The 12862-nt window shown below is 53.2% G+C and overlaps 1 protein-coding gene across 1 annotated transcript in view; it reads left to right on the top strand.

The window, feature by feature from the left end:
- CRACD (capping protein inhibiting regulator of actin dynamics) overlaps positions 1 to 11384 on the top strand; it is a 266740-nt gene extending 255356 nt beyond the window's left edge. Inside the window, exons 10-13 of the mRNA XM_032851243.1 lie at positions 127 to 2461; positions 8376 to 8566; positions 9115 to 9277; positions 11093 to 11384. Coding sequence (XP_032707134.1) covers positions 127 to 2461; positions 8376 to 8566; positions 9115 to 9277; positions 11093 to 11253 — 2850 coding nt within the window. The 3' untranslated portion in view covers positions 11254 to 11384. The remainder of the gene's footprint in view (positions 1 to 126; positions 2462 to 8375; positions 8567 to 9114; positions 9278 to 11092) is intronic.
- Positions 11385 to 12862: the final 1478 nt, after the last annotated feature.

Below are 12862 nucleotides of genomic sequence, written 5' to 3'. Positions count from 1 at the left end.
AGGCACCTGGAGGCCCCAGAGCAGCTGCGTCTCCATCGCCTTGCTCAACAGGAAGAGCAGGTGGTATGGAGCGGCACGGAGGCTGAGACGCAGCGGCAGCTGCAGGAGGAGAGGCAGCTGAGGGAGCTCAGGAGGCAGGAGGAGCTGGAGGAGCAGCAGAGGCTGGAAGCCGAGAAGCAGCGACAGCGGGAGGAGGAGCAGCGGGAAAGGGAGGAGCAGCGGCGGTGGGAGGAGGAGCAGCGGGAAAGGGAGGAGCAGCGGCGGCGGGAAGAGGAGGAGCGGCAGCTGGAAGAGGAGCAGCAGCGGCAAAGGGAGGAGCAGCTGCGTTTGGAAGAGGAGCAGCGGCGTTTGGAAGAGGAGCAGCGGCGGCGGGAGGGAGAGCAGCGGCAGCTGGAAGAGGAACAGCGGCGGCGGGAGGAGGAGGAGGAGCAGCGAGAACGGGAGGAGAGGCGGTGGCTGGAGGCAGAGGCAGCTGCCAGGAGGAGGGCAGAGCTGGGAAAGCGGGAGCAAGTGGAGGCCCTGAGGAGGCTGGAAGGGGAGCGTCGGGAAGCCGCGAGAGTGCACGAGGAGAAGTGGCAGCAGCTGGACGAAAAAAGGGGCTTGAGGAGTCCGAAGATGGACTTTGCAGAGAAACCCCGGAAACGAGAGCACCTGCAGCCCGAGAAGCAAAGCGAAAGCTCCGAGGAATCTAAGATTGGCGAGAAGCAGAGTCAGGAGGCCGCGCCAGCCAGAGAGCAGCAGGGACAGCGCGGGGACGGTCCGGAGCCTGACCGTCGTGCGCGTCAGGAAGAGAGACCAGAAACTAGCGCGCAGCTTCCCCAGAAACAAGAGGCGCAAGTGGAAGAGACTCCCGGGGAGAAGGAGGAAGCCGCTGCCCCAGAAAAAGACAGAAAGGGGGAGGAACTCCGGTGGCAGGAAGTGGACGAGAGGCAGAGCATGCCAAGGCCCTACACTTTCCAGGTGTCATCGGGAGGGAAACAGATTCTCTTCCCCAAAGTCAATTTGAGCCCGGTGACACCCGCGAGAGATGCGGGACTTGCCTCTGCTCCCCACGCGCCGAAGACCCCGCGAGCCGGCGCGACCTCCCACGCCCTGCCCTCCTCCCTAAGTGTCCCCCACACAGCCATTCTGGTCACGGGAGCGCAGCTCTGCGGCCCGGCGGTCAACCTGAGCCAGATCAAGGACACGGCATGCAAGTCCCTCCTGGGCTTGGAAGAAAAGAAGCACGTTGACGTCCCCGCCCTGGAGAACCCGCCGCGAGCGCCTGTCGACCCCCGGGCAGGCAGCGGGAAGGTCAGGGCCGCCCAGGAGTCTCCGAGCAGTGCGGCCGCCCTCGCCGAATGGGCGTCCATTCGGTCCAGGATCCTGAAGAACGCGGAGGGCGAGCAGCCTCGGCCCGGTGACGAGCACCCTCCCCGGGCCCGCAGTGATTCCCGCGGGAACCTCCGGAGGACCCCCCCAGTAAATGCCAAGTTCTCTATTATGCCCGCTTGGCAGAAATTCTCTGACGGTGGCACCGAGACCTCCAAACAGAACACAGAAACAGAGAGCATGAGAAAAAGAGCCTCGCTGGGACCCGGGGTGCCCCAGCCCCTGGCTACTAACGAGCTCCCCAAGGGTGCAGAGAAACCAGGGCCAGCAGACACCACGGAGGGGTGCAAATTTGCCAAAGACCTCCCCTCTTTCCTTGTCCCCAGCCCTGCTTACCCGCCGCAGAAGGCAGTGGCCCATGCGGAGCCCGGGGCCACTTCGGACGCTGAGACCAGCAGCGGGAGAGGGAAGCCAGACCCCTCGATGCCCGGCCAGGAGGAAAAAGCCTCACCGTTTGGCATAAAACTGAGAAGGACCAACTACTCCTTGCGCTTCCACTGCGACCAGCAGACGGAACAGAAGAAGAAGAAGAGGCACAGCAGCACTGGGGACAGCGCGGACGGCGGCCCCCCGGCCCCCGGGGGCACCAGGGGAGAGAAGGAGCCGGAAGCCGCGGCCGCCAAGCCGGGCCCGTCCCTGCCCCCTGAGAGGAAGCCCGGCCTGTCCGCCTGGAAGGACTTGGCCGAAAGGGCCCCCCCTTCTCCCGCCGCCGCCCCGGGGCCCCCGCCGGCCGCGGAGCACGACCGCGCGGCCCACAGAACGCCGCTGGCGCCGAAGCCCGCGCTGGCCCCCAAGCCTGCGGGTCAGACGCCGCCCCCGTCGCCGCTCTCCAAGCTGAGCAGGCCCTACCTGGTGGAGCTGCTGGCCCGCCGGGCGGGGAGGCCGGACCCGGAGCCCGGCGAGCCGGCCAGGGAGCCCCAGCAGAGCAGGGAGCCCCGGCCGCCGTCGCCGCCGCCGCCCCCGGAGCCGAGGAAGGCGCCGCCGAGGGACCAGGAGGAGGCGGTGGAGCCCGAGCGCAAACCCGCTTCCCCGGCTCCGCCGGCCGCCCGGCCGGAGAAGCCCTGCCCGACCCCCGAGCCCGGGAGAAGAGGTAGGTGGCGGTCGGGGGCATCTCGGCCTCGCTCCGGCGCAGCGCGTGGGGCCCAGCGGGAGCCGGGGCGGCGGCTCGACGGTCCCCACCCAGCGCGTCGCTCCCTCGGCTGCCCAGGGCCGGCGACGTGACCGACGGGCGGGCCGCTGCTGCCGCCCGGACCGACACGCCGGGGGTCGGCCGTGGACACGAGAGGCCGGCCTGATTAGCGCGTGTCCTTAATCCTCCGCGGGCCGTGCGGGGCTGGTCCGAACGGGTTCCCCGGAGGAGGCTCCGGCGGGAGGGGACGGACTTGCGGCCGCAGCGTCGCCCGAGGCGCTTCTGGGTGCACGGGCCGCTCCCCGGCAGTTTGGGCCAAACGCGCTGCTGCGGGACCCCCTCCGCCCCGCAGCCTGGCTCTTGAGGCCGCCTGCTAGAACCTGCAGAGCAGCTGCCGACCCTCCTGTTTCTCCAGAGTGGCCTTGGGCCCCTGAGAACTTCATAGGATACTTTTTTATTTTGTACGGTTGGAGGTAACCGTTCAGAAAGATAGTCCAGAAGTTCTGTTTCTCAGAGAAATTCTCCCCTGAGGTTTATTAGGAAACCCGTAGGCCTTTTCTTTTGTTGGACTGTTTAGGTGGCTAGTGATTTTTGCAGAGAAAAGAGCTGTTTGCCCAGCAGTATTGCTGTGGTGGCTTGCCTTACGGAAGGAAGGTCTCATTGTCCTTTTTAACCAAGCCTTAGACGGCAGGTTGATCCAGCAGTCTCCAGACCATTTCTCCCTAATTTCTGTTTGTCCTGCTGATGAGAAGCCCAATCTCAGTTTTTTCTTTGTGTTTCTGTTTTTCCTTCTGTGCTGGGCCCTGGGGGGTCACCATGGTAGTCCCACAAGCGGGTAAGAGCTGTCCCGTAGTTCCCCATAGCCTCGCGGGACTCGCACTGGCAGCCCCCACCTTGGCCTTCAGAGCTAGGTGTTTTGGGGGCCCTAGCTCTTAGAAGTCTGAGAAGTTGGGGTACCAGATGTGGAGTCCAAACCCTTTGCTCCCCAAGGAGAAGATAGGAGTTGTGAGTTCTCTCCCAGTTGTGGGTTCATGGTGAGGTTGTGTTCCAGCTTCTCCAGCCTCCTTCCACATGGGGTTTTTCTCGTTCACACAACTTGTAGGAGTTTTTGGATTTCTTTTAAAGGAAACTGTTGCATATGTAGCTGTATATTGGGTGTGTCCATGCGAGGAGGAGGAGGGGAGTTCGGGATCCTTCTATGTTGCCGTCTTAACTGGAGCCCCATTTTCAGTTTTGACATTAGCTTTTGTGTCGTTAGCTCTCATGATCTCCCTCTCAAAGTCCCTCTCACTGTCTGGGGGGACTCTATCACTCTCCTTAGCTTCTCCCCAGAGAAATAACAGTTGTGCTGCTTTCTCATAGAGAAGTCCCTTTATTGTAATTTTCTACCAAAAACCGTTACTGCCCCTGTTTTCTTACCCAGGATCCAGATTCTGGGCTGTCAGGCTCTGCTAACTGAATTTTTCTTTATTTGCTAGAAAAGAAGCAAGGTCCTCATGCCCTGGGCGTACCGTCTAAAGACCACTGAGGTTTTCCCACCCCACACTAGGCCAGGCTGAGGGTGTGTTGGACTGAACGCCCTCATCAGAATAAAAATGTTAAAGCCTGGATCTCCAATTTCCTTTGTTAATTGTGTGCCTGTAGTGCTGTCATTAGCTAAAACCCCTGGAGCTCCGCGTGCATTTAGGGTGAAGTTCACTGAAACAACGGGGACATAAATCTGTTGCAGATCATGGTGCTTCCTTTTATTTTCTTTGGCCCGCTGCTTGACAGCTCTGGCTTTGTCATAAAGCAGCGGGCAAAGAGCTTGTCAGCTCTGCTAGGTTCTTGTGTTTGTATTAATAGCAACCTCACAGGATGCTAAAAGCAAAGGAGTGAGGAGAGCCGACAAGAGACAGCGTTAGTAGTTGTCCCCTCCCTGCACTTGGAGCTTCCACCTTCGGGGGGGGGGGGGGGGGCGCTGTCAACATGCTGTTTGTTCTAGGTGGCCTTCTGCAATATGGCCTGAGTGAGGATGTCTGTGCCAGTCTAAATATTAAATATTAGAAAAGCTTAATTTCATTTTTCTTTTTAATTTAAACATACTCAAATTCTGACCTTTTCTTCCTAACTTAGCCCCAGTGAATGGCCAGACACATTCCCTAGGGCGCACACACCCTTTATTTTGTAGGCCACTGGTGTAAAAGAGACTTCCATCCCCAAGGCTGAGGCCAGTGAGAACCAATCCATAGGCTGAGCCACTGGGAGGGCTTTGACTCTGAATCTGCCCCCGTGGGAATGAAAATAACAAAGGTGATCCCCCGTTTGTCCTCTAGAGGTCATCTCATTCTGAAATTTCCACCTCCTTATGGTGTGTGGAACCGATAATAAGTGGCCCTTTCTCCAAGAACTTACTGCCTTCAGGAGCTGTGGTTCAAACCCTGTAAGGCCGGGATGGACTTGCTTGTGTCCCCAGAACCCGAAGGAGGGCATCTGAATGGCCTGTGGCTCCCCTCGTCCACTGAGTTCAGAATGAGAAAGAATAACCCTGGCTTCTTCTTCCCCCAACTCTGATTTTTCCATGACCTTGTGGTAGCTGTCTGGGCCAGTCCGAAGTCGGTGATCTAGAACTTTACTTCAGGATATGAGAGTCAGTGCCATTGTACGTTGAAGGCCTTTGGGCAGCCTTGGCTGAAATTCACAGGAGCCCCATTTTACCTTCCTCAGATGTTTTCTGTTTATTGATCCCCAGCTATAATCCGGACCTGTTAGGCCCTTTCTCATAATGTATTAGAGCCTTTTTAAAGTCCGGTCATAACTCCAAAACATGCTATTCAAGCCACAGTTCTAAGGAAATAAAAATCTGACTAGTGATTTACCTTTTCAAATAAAAAAATTGGCAATTATACTTTAAAGGTATTTTGACCCTTGTGATAAAACACCTGTCAAACTGTTGTCAGGAAACTGGCCAGTGGTTTTAATGACCTTCAGATGGAATGTTTAGTGTAGGAATCCCTTTACATAATTGCTTTAAATAGAAACCATTTGGATCTTGGCAGTTTGGTTTTCAGACATTTTACAAACAGGTGTTACACGGCCCTTGAGTAAAAAACCCAAAATTTATTAAATTAGTCCCCATGTATCTAGAGCTTCTCAGTTAAGCATTATGCTTAAAGTGGTGAATGCACTTGACCCTTGAACATCATGGGGGTTAGGGGGCGCTAACTTCTTGCACAGTTGAAATAGTGTATAATGGTTGACTTCCCCAAAACTTAACTATTAATAGCCTACAGCTGACTGGAAGCTTTACTAATAATGTAATCAGTTGATTAACTTGTATTTTGTACATTACTGTATTTATACAATAAAGTAAGCTGGAGAAAAAATGTTATTAAGAAAAACATAAGAAAGATAATACATTTACAGTACTGTGCTGTATTTATAAAAAAAAAATCCACATAGAAGTAGACTTGCACAGGTCAAACCCCTGTTCAAAGGTCAACTGTATTTAATTTTTTTGGTTAACTAAAGATTAATAAAAAATACCTTTCAGGGATTTTGTTTTTTAAATACTTCCGAAGTATGCCAGTTTTCTTCACTGTGTTAGATCATACCTGAATCTTTATTTGATGATTAGGGATAGTGTAACCACCAAGACTCACTGTAATAGGCATTCTCTTTGTGTAGTGTTAGAGATCTAAAAGGTACAGAAAAGCAGAATCTGCCCCTTTTTTGTGCTTGAATTCCTAATTTGATTTTCTTTGGTTCTTCTCCTATAAAGTCGAGTTGCCTGAGAGCCCTGTTTGGTAAGGTTCTAGATCATCAAACTGTGAACTTCTAGTAGATTTCAAAAGAGCAGGACTATAGTGGGCCCTTTTCCTTTGAGATAGTAAAGGATTCAGTAACAGAATGATTATCTCTAAAAAGGCATAATTTTTACTTGAGGGAAAAGAAGGGGATGATTCTCAAAAACCGAACAGGTCACTTGTAAAACGGTTACTCTATGCCAAGCGCTGCTCTGAATGTTCTGATGCCCACGATCTCTTCATCTTCTGGCCAGCCTGAGGAGGTATGCGCCATTATCATCTCTACTTAGGGATTAGAAGACCTTAAGGAGGTTCAAGTAACTTTAGTTTGACATGAGGTCAGACCCAGGGCTGCTCAGTTTAAAAGCCTAATTACTCAACCTCTGCTGCCCATCTCCTGCGGAGCGCGTTTGCCCAGGTCACACGGGGGAGGCCATCAGCCATAAGAAAAGCACAGACTGGAAATCAGAAGTCCTAGGTTCAAACTTCAGCCTGGGCGCTAACGGCGGGGTGACCCCCAGCATGACCCTGGCTTGCTGTATGCTTACACTCCAGTCTGTCAGGGGAGAGCACTGGACCAAAATCACAGTTTCCTCCAGCAGCCGCACCAGGTAGAACAGCCTCCCTTGTATCTCTCCCATCCTTTGGGGTTCCACATAGGATGTTTGGAGAGGGGTTGAAAAGCAATAAATAAGAACAATAAATCAAATAACAGCCTGGGTCCCCTGTAGGCCTGAGATTTTCTGACACTGGAGATCTTATTTTTACTTCCATTTTGAGGGAAAGAAAATGCTTCTGTGTTTCTGTTGATCAAAGATGTTACCTCCCCATGCAGAGAAGTCTCTGAGGCATCCGTACAGAGTTCATTTCAGGAAAGGCCGTTGAGTATTTCATGTCATAAGCTGTAGGGGGTGCGGGATCCAGATAAGTGAGCAGTCTCACCGCGAACCTGCTTTCCGCCTTTCCCGGTTCTGATCACAGATCCGTGGGGGGCAGGGGCGGGGTGGGGGCTCGGCGTGCTGGGAGGGCAGGTCTCCAAACCACCAGACGATCCTCAGACACGTTTCAGCTCAGGTCTGACACTGTCTACCTAGAGATAGCATCAGGCCCCACCTGTTAAGGGCTCAGTCCCACAGGACTGTCCCCGCTTTAGATGCCATTTCCAAGGCCAGGCCATCACCTGTGCTTCCGATCCACTTTGAAATCAGAGATTCTCCTGACCCCCTCCTTGAGTTCAGTTAATTTTCTTTAGTAGCTCACAGAACTCAGAAACATCTTGCTTTCTAGATGACCATTTTATTACAAAAGACTATAATTCAGGAACAGCCAGATGGAAATGATACAGAAGGGCAAGCTATGGGGGATGGTATGGAGCTTCTCTGCTCCGAGAGCACACCGGTCCCTTCAAATCTCTCCGTGTTCACCAAGCAGAAACTCCCTGAATGCCCTCCTTCTGGAATTTTATGGAGGCTTCATTACATGGGCGTGACTGATTAAATCCTCAGTCATTGGCAACTGAACTGTCTCTAGTCCCTCTCCCCTCCTGCAGATTGGGGGGTGGGAACCAAAGATCCAGCCTCTCTAGTCCTGCGGTTGGCTCTTCTGGCAACCGGCCCCATTCTTAGTGTTGCTCCCAGAGTCATCTCTTTAATGGAATAAGAGACACCTCATGCTCTCATTGCTTAGGAAATTCCAAGGGTTTTTCGGAGCTCTGAGCTCTAGAAATGGGCACAAAGGCCAAATACATATTTCTTTTTAAGAAAAATTATTTAAAGTTTATTTAATCTCTGCACCCAGTGTGGGGCTTGAACTCATGATTCAGAGATCAAGAGCCCCATGCTGTACCAACTGAGCCAGCCAGGTGCCCCCAAGTACATATTCTAAATCACAATATTGGGGCGCCTGGGTGGCTCGGTCAGTGAAGCATCTGCCTTGGGCTCAGGTCATGATCCCAGGGTCCTGGAGTCCAGCCCCGCCTCGGGCTTCCTGCTCAGCAGGGAGTCGGCTTCTGTCTCTCGCCTTGCTCGCGCTCTCAAATGAATAAATCTTTAAAAAGATAAATCACAATATCTCAGTCTCTTTTTCCACAGAAAAGCCGGTTCTTCAGAGCAGGCACTCTTTGGATGGCTCCAAAGTCGCGGAGAAGGCGGACACCGCGCAGCCGCTGTGGATAACGTTGGCGCTGCAGAAGCAGAAGGGCTTTCGGGAGCAGCAGGCGACGCGGGAGGAGAAGAAGCAAGCCAGGGAGGCCAAGCAGGCAGAAAAGCTCTCCAGAGAGAACGTGAGTGTGCGTCTGCAGCTTTCACTTTGCCGTCCCTGAGTTTGGCTCTCTTTCAGGTTGCCAGGCTTATGGGAAGAGAAAAGCCAGAGCAGAAACAAACCGGCTGAGTGGCCGAGAGCACCTGGGCCAGAGCAGAAACCCGAGCCCCGCTCATCGGGGGCGGTGGCTCCGGGGTTGACTCTGGTTTCCTCGTGCTCTTCCGTTACCTGCACTCGGTAGAATTCCCGGAGGAGCAGGGACCCAGGCCCGCAGTCACACGAGAACTAGGAGCGGGATCGCGCTTGAGCAGGGCCTTGGGAGGAAGATCAGGAGTCTTGTCTGCAGCCCCGATTTGCGGGGCCGCTCGACAGGCCTCTGCAAAGTGGCTTCCGTTTGAGCTGAGCTGCTCCGCGGTTGGGCGTCGAGGCTCCGCGCTGCTCCCAGGTGCGGTGCAGCTGCCCCGCGACGGGCAGAGGTTGCGGGCTGGCGGGCAGAAGGCCCCATGGCCTTGCACGGTCAGTCTTCCCGTGTCCCCAGGCTGACGACCCACGTGCCCGACTCTCCCCCAGGTCGGCGGCGGCCTGCAGCCCGGAGGCGGCGGCGGCGGCAGGGCCGGGTCCCCGCACAAGGCCCGCGCCCCGCCGGAGGAGAAGCAGCCCGAGACGGCCGCGTCCAGGCTTGAGCGCAGGGAGCAGCTGAAAAAGGCCAACACGCTTCCTACATCTGTGACAGGTAGGGAGAGCAGGTCCCTGCCTGTGTCGCCGTGGTGACAGGCTTGTCTCAGAGCTGCTCTGTGTCCGTGAGAGCGAGCGCAAGTGCAGCCCGCGAGGCCCCGCAGGGCGCAGGCTGCCTCCCACCCACCGTCCTCTCGCAGCAGCGTCTGCTAAATCCCACCAGGGCCTCCCCCGTGGGCGTGTGCTGGTGGACGGTTCCCTCACCCTTTGGGCAGCGGGGAGGCCTCGGATTTGTAGCATTTGACAGTTTTCACGGGGTAAATCCTCCCGCCGCGGCCAGTGTCCAGCTCCCCGTGTGGTATCCGCTGGTCCCCCGAATTCCTGAATGTGACCGGGCCCTCGCCGCGCCCCGCGGCCTCTTGTCCCCGCGGCGTGAGCTGCACTAACCTGCTCCTGCGGCGGAGACTGGAGACCCTAAGATCGTCTCAAGGGAGGAGGAGGCAAGGTTATAAGAGGATATGGGGGAAAGGGTGAAGGTGAGGTACGATTCAGTGGAGTGGGGTTTTGACAGGTTCAGGACAGAGCAAGAGTTGTCTGTAAAGGGGCTGATTTCAAACCTGAGCTGAAAAGCGGACTCGGGTCCTGTTGCCAGGCAAAAGCTGGATGGTCTCCACTCACTGAGGGGATTTCAAAAAGCAAGTTTCTGGCCAGCATGACTTTAGAGGGCAAGGTTTTCCAGCTGAGTTGTTTATGAAACACTGCGTTAATATATTCAGGACACATAAAAAGACATTTAAAAAAAAAATTCTTTATTCTGTTAAAGCGATCCTGTAACGTTTCAAACTATTTCCTTGTTACAAATCACTTGAAGGATGGAGAGGAGTTTTGGAACAAGCTTCCTCCCAGCGGTTAGCAGAGCACCTGTTTTCCCTTCTGGGCAACCACCCAGAGACCCAGGCTGTTTTATGCCTCTGTCACCTGCTAGCTCAGGTTTGGAGACGTAAAGAGGTCCTGCCCTTGAAGCTCTATGTATTATTTTGGTGAAGAGAAAAAAACAACTGTATTAGAAGAGCACTTTGGAGCACTGTAATTTCTCAGAAACTTCATGGATGTAATTTCATTTGATCTTACACCCAAGACCTGAGGGTTCTAACCATATGGGTTGTAAAAGGGATCATTCTTTCAAAATAAAATTCCAAAGTCGGGGATCACACCTTTCTCTGTGTGACTTCTGTGGAAGTGCCAGAGAGTTAATGCAATTCAGAGTGGCTCCGCTCAATGAAGCAAACGTTTGTTCTGATATATTTGTCTTTTCCATCAGTATTTCCCGACTTCTGTTCAAGGGTTGGCCATTGCCACGGGCACTAAATAGGACTCAGAGATAAGCCCATATCCCTCACCTTAAGAAGCCTTTAAGGTCAGGTGAAGAAAGAATTGTGAGACAAGCCTGGAAGTGGTCAGAGCTGGCAGGAGCAGGGGCCTGGGGGTGGGGGGTAGCCTAGGCCTGCTCAGTGGAGAGGGTAACTTTTGACCTCACCAGTTAGATAAATTCAGGCTACTGGTTGGATGTTTTTCTTCATGGAACTGACCAGCTGGATAACTAGAATATAGCATTTACCTTTTATTTCCTATCATGGATCATATTTCCTATGCCTCCATGATAGGAATTAGGCTTCCAGAAACTCTGAGATTAAAAGCAGCTGCACTATAGTTCTGTAAGCAGTAGTTCTGATCACATTGCTTTCTTTCCCTAATCCTTCTCACTAAAGATGCCCAGTGTCTCACGGGGTTTCCTTTCTGAATCTTGTACTTCTATCACCTCAGAACGTGGCTCTGACTTACACTTATCCTTTTCCTTCAAAACGCAACCCAGTGGAGATCTCGGATTCAGCGCCCCCCGCGCCGCTGGTGAAAGAAGTCACAAAGAGGTTCTCAACCCCGGATGCTGCCCCTGTGTCAACAGAACCAGCCTGGCTGGCTTTGGCCAAAAGGAAAGCCAAGGCCTGGAGCGACTGTCCGCAGATCATTAAGTAGAGTGACTTTCATCCACTCCTCCTGCCAGCTCTTGGCTCCTCTCTTGCCCTTGTTATTTATTTTTTATATGAGGTGAAGACACCACACTAGGGAAAAGCAGCATGTGTTGTAGGCTCTAAAGTCATGTGCAGAAACTGTAAAGAGTGTATTTGCACAATCCTAGGTCCTGGTGCCTGGGGCTCCTCCTTGTTCTCAAGAGAAAATTCCATCCGAGGTACCACGTGAAGCAGAATCTCCAAACTAAGAATTTTTCACAAGAGCCTACTCGGCCCCTTCCCCACGTACACATGCACACACCATTTAGAACAGGACTCTTGCCAGTCTTTTACATGATTTGTCGGTTCTCCAGCTTCTTTAATCTGGAACATTTACCCTACCATGTTTGGTGGTTTCTTTCCTTTTCTACAATCATGGTGAAAGAAAGGGTCATACAGACAGAAACGAGATGCCGTTCTCCCGAGTGCATCGGGTACCTGGGAACCCTGAGAGCCTGGCTGCCGTCTCTGCCCGTGTCCGCTTGTCTGACTTCCCCCCCTCGACTGAAACCGTACCACCGTGAATCTCCTCACCCTTCCGCCGCACTGATGTCCCATAGGTCCTGTCAAACCAGTGCTCTCCGTGAAGACGTGTTAAACATTTGGCCCATGTGGCTCTGAGGGAACATTTTTATTTAGGGTCATGAAGAAAGGAAGCGACAGACTGTCTTCCCAGCTCTGAGAATCTCCCCCAGGGCAGTGGTTAAGACATCCCCGTCCGCCTCCTGCCTTCCGAATTAGAGCCTGTGAGTCTGGGCCGGGAAGGTCTATCAGACGAATTCTGACACATCCCAAAGGAGTACTGTGGGCTACACTGCTTCCAGGGTAATCCAGCTTTTAAAACTCGGAAGGGGAGGCTCATTTTACCCAAATAAGTGAGAGGAAAAATAAAAAACCCCCCAAGCCAGACTTCTACTGTAAGATAGGAGAAGCTACTGGCATTGAATGTCTCTGAATATCCCTTAGGTCTTTAGGGAGAATTTAACAGGAAGCCAAGACTTGGAGCCTTTGTACTGAGGACTTCTGTGGAAGTTTCTTCACCGTAGTCGAGTGATTCATATTCAGAGTCAGATGTTCAACAGCATTTGTAATTTTGAGCATTCACCTTGGTACCTTTAAAAACCATCTCCAAGTCTTAAGTGGCCTTGCTGCTATCCACACATGTGGTCCAAAGAAGGGACATGGCAGTTCAAAAGCACGAGGCATAGACCCACCAGCAAACCCACACATCGCCAACATGGACATTACAGCGCACGGGGGTGGCACATTCTCCTTGGCAGAAACCGTACCCCACAGTAGAAGTACACCTCTCTCGCCCAGTGCATGGGGAACTGCATTCCTTTTTCCCCTCTTGCAAAAACACATTTTACCATTATCCATCATTATTTTACTCTACGCAGAGCTCATTTGACTGGCAACGTATCGTTGCTGTCATTCACCATATAGAAGGCATTTTCTTTCTGGAAACGATGGCTCAGCCCCATGGTTAGCAGCGGGCAGGTGTGGTCAAGCGGACATTTGTACCCTTGCAAGTTGGCTTTAATGTTCTATAGACCGGACCTTCCATCGGTTAA

Source organism: Lontra canadensis, unplaced genomic scaffold, assembly GCF_010015895.1.
Source record: "Lontra canadensis isolate GAN:19392208 unplaced genomic scaffold, GSC_riverotter_1.0 scaffold1, whole genome shotgun sequence".
NCBI lineage: Eukaryota > Metazoa > Chordata > Mammalia > Carnivora > Mustelidae > Lontra > Lontra canadensis.
Note: the sequence above shows the minus strand (reverse complement) of the source record. Positions and strands in the feature narration are given on the sequence as shown.